Below are 3,339 nucleotides of genomic sequence, written 5' to 3'. Positions count from 1 at the left end.
GCGAGCAGCGCAGAAGGCGGCAGGCATTTCCGAAGGTCATTTTTTTGTTCGTTTGTTAACGTCTTTTTCTTTCTTTCTCTCCCCTCGCCTGCTCCCTTCTCGCTGAAGGCTTTTTTGGGGCAGATTTAAGCGGCCGCTCCAAGAACTTCTCCAGGTCCCTGCGGGGCCGGAGCCGGGGGATGCTCGGGGCGATTCTCTCGTGGGGAACGGAGGGGCCGAAATCCCGCTTTTCTCCGCCTCTCTTTGCACCACTTGACGGGGAAATAACGCCCGGGCCCGGGGCAGGAGGGGGCACCGGGCGGGGGAAGCGCCGCCCGCTGCGCGCGGCGGGGCCGCGGCCGAGCGCTCCCGGGCGGCGGGGCGGACGGGCCGGGCACCGGGGAACACCGACGTGCCGGGGGCTGTTCGGGCCGTCCCCGTCCCCGTTCCCGTCCCGTCCCGCCCCCCCAACAGCTGTTCCCGGCGCTGTCATTGTTGCGTTTTATTATGGATTTGACAAAAGTCCCTCCCCCCCGCCGGGCTCCCCGCGCCGCTCCGGCCGGCGCCCCCCCGCCCGCCCGCCCCATCGAGCCGGAGCGGCCCCGGTGACATCAGCCGTCCCCCCGCCGCCGCCGCGGATTGGCGCAGCCCCCCTCCCGCCCGGTGACATCGTTCCTCCCCGGCGCGGCTATAAAGCGGCCGCCGCTCCGCCGCAAGGTGCGCGCTGCTGCCGTGCTCGCCCGCCCCGGCGCGCCGCTCGCCACGGCCGCCCCGCGCACGGTGAGTGCCCCCCGCGCCCGCGGGCCCCGCGCGGGCCCCGAGCCCGGCCCGGCGGACGGGAGCGAGGGGAGGGACGGGCGGGACGGGACGGGCCGGGAGCCGCCCCCGGCCAGGGGAGGGCGGGCAGCGGGGCCGGTCCCGCCGGGACCGCCGCTCCCCGGCCCGGCGGAGCGGGCTCGCCGACGGGGCGGGCGGGCGCGGTGCCCCGGCGAGCCGCGGCGGGCGCTGACGCGGGGCCGCCCGCGGGCTCTCTCCCCTCCCCGCAGGCTGCCCGGTGCGCGCCGCCGCCCCGCCCGCCGGGCCATGGACTCGGACGCCAGCCTGGTTTCCAGCCGCCCGTCCTCCCCGGAGCCCGATGACCTCTTCCTCACGGCCAGGAATAAAGGCAGCGGCGGGGGCTTCACGGGCGGCACCGTGTCCAGCTCCACGCAGAGCGATTCCCCGCCGGAGCTGAGCGCCGAGCTGCGCAGCGCCATGAGCGCCGCGGGGGTGGTGGTGGTGGACAAGCTGGGCTTCAAGTCCTCGTCGTCGTCGTCCTCCTCGTCCTCCTCTTCCTCCTCCAAGAAGGACAAGAAGCAGATGACGGAGCCGGAGCTGCAGCAGCTGCGGCTGAAGATCAACAGCCGGGAGCGCAAGCGGATGCACGACCTGAACATCGCCATGGACGGGCTGCGGGAGGTGATGCCCTACGCGCACGGCCCGTCGGTGCGCAAGCTCTCCAAGATCGCCACGCTCCTCCTGGCGCGCAACTACATCCTCATGCTCACCAACTCCCTGGAGGAGATGAAGCGCCTGGTCAGCGAGATCTACGGCGGCCACCACGCCGGCTTCCACCCCGCCGCCTGCCCCGGCGGCATGGGCGCGCACTCGGCGCCGCTGCCCGGCCACCCGGGCCACCCGGCCTCGCACCCCGTGCACCACCCCATCCTGCCCCCCGCCGCCGTGTCCAGCGCCTCCCTGCCCGGCTCCGGCCTCTCGGCCGTCAGCTCCATCCGGCCCCCGCACGGGCTCCTCAAGTCGCCCTCGGCCGCCGCCGCCGCCGCCGCCGCCGCCGCCCCGCTGGGCAGCGGCTTCCAGCACTGGGGGGGGATGCCGTGCCCCTGCAGCATGTGCCAGGTGTCGGCCCCGCCGCACCACCACGTCTCCGGCATGGGCACCGCCAGCCTGCCCAGATTAGCCACCGACACCAAATGAGCCCCTCGGCGGGGCGGCCCCGCCGCGCCCCCGGCCCCGCCAGGACCTACAAACGCTCCCCGCCGGCGGCAGCGGGACCGCCCCGCTCCGCTGCCGGGGCCGCCGGAGGGCGGCGGGAGGGGATGGAGCCCGGCCCGGGGTCCGCCCCGCACCCCGAACGCCGGGGGAGCCCCCCCGGGACGAGTGGAGCCCCGCGCAGCTCCCGTATTTTTGATTTCCCGACGTTGCCGAGGACTCCGGAGGAGGGGAGGGCGGCGGTGCCTGGGCTCGCCGCTAACGGAGGAACCAAAACGGCAGAGGGGCTTCGGCTCGTTCATTCCTTCCTTCCTTCGTTCCCTCCCCTCTCCCGGACTCGTTTCTACGCGCAGAACCTTCCGAGCCGCTCCCGGCTCGCATCCCCCCGGACAGCCCATCCCGGGGCGCTCCGGCGGCGCTGCGGGGGGACGCGCAGCCGGGAATGCCGGGCTGCTCCCCTTCTCCCGGGGGCTCCGGTAATACCGGGCTGCTCCCGTTCTCCCGGGGGCTCCGGGAACGCCGGGCTGCTCCCGTTCTCCCGGGGGCTCCGGGGGCTCCGGGAATGCCGGGCTGCTCCCGTTCTCCCGGGGGCTCCGGGAACGCCGGGCTGCTCCCGCTCTCCCGGGGGCTCCGGGAACGCCGGGCTGCTCCCCGCTCCCGGGGGCTCCGGGGGGCTCCGGGAATGCCGGGCTGCTCCCGTTCTCCCGGGGGCTCCGGGAACGCCGGGCTGCTCCCGTTCTCCCGGGGGGCTCCGGGAATGCCGGGCTGCTCCCCGCTCCCGGGGGCTCCGGGAATGCCGGGCTGCTCCCGTTCCCCCGGGGGCTCCGGTAATACCGGGCTGCTCCCGCTCTCCCGCTCCCGGGGCTCCGGGAATGCCGGGCTGCTCCCGTTCTCCCGGGGGCTCCGGGGGGCTCCGGGAATGCCGGGCTGCTCCCCGCTCCCGGGGGCTCCGGGAATGCCGGGCTGCTCCCGTTCTCCCGGGGGCTCCGGGAATACCGGGCTCCTCCCGCTCTCCCGCTCCCGGCCCGCCGCGGGCTGTGCCGGTTCTCTCCGCTGCGGGATTTGTAAATAGACCGGTAACGAGGCGAGTCCGCTCCGCCTGAGCTTTCCGTCCGTGCACTTGTTCTGTGTCAGCCTCATGAGTGAAAAAGGGGTCGGTTTGCCTTGGTTTCCTTCCTTCGGGTTCTTGGGGTTTGTTGGGTTCTTTTACTTTTAAGAGTATAACACGTTTGTTTCGTTGTTTGTTTTATTTTGTTTTGTTTTGTTTTTTTACGTTCCTGCCACCTTTAACAAAGTTTGAACTCTTTAACTCTCTTTCTTGTGTAGGAACTTTCATCCTGTCCGTGTTGCAATACTGAGAACTTGGGCTTG

At 72.3% G+C, this 3,339-nt stretch overlaps 1 protein-coding gene across 1 annotated transcript; it reads left to right on the top strand.

Moving 5' to 3' along the window:
• The first annotated feature begins 1,013 nt into the window (after nucleotides 1-1,013).
• Nucleotides 1,014-2,632, top strand: LOC110474927 (oligodendrocyte transcription factor 2). The gene has a single exon (XM_021538722.3). It carries the CDS (start codon nucleotides 1,063-1,065, stop codon nucleotides 1,951-1,953), a length of 891 nt encoding a protein of 296 aa, XP_021394397.1. The 5' UTR covers nucleotides 1,014-1,062; the 3' UTR covers nucleotides 1,954-2,632.
• Nucleotides 2,633-3,339: the final 707 nt, after the last annotated feature.

Source organism: Lonchura striata, chromosome 2, assembly GCF_046129695.1.
Source record: "Lonchura striata isolate bLonStr1 chromosome 2, bLonStr1.mat, whole genome shotgun sequence".
NCBI lineage: Eukaryota > Metazoa > Chordata > Aves > Passeriformes > Estrildidae > Lonchura > Lonchura striata.
This window is presented reverse-complemented; position numbering and strand designations above follow the sequence as displayed.

Excerpts from the sequence above, each read along its gene's own strand:
- LOC110474927 (XM_021538722.3), top strand. The coding sequence starts at position 1,063 with ATGGACTCGGACGCCAGCCTGGTTTCCAGCCGCCCGTCCTCCCCGGAG.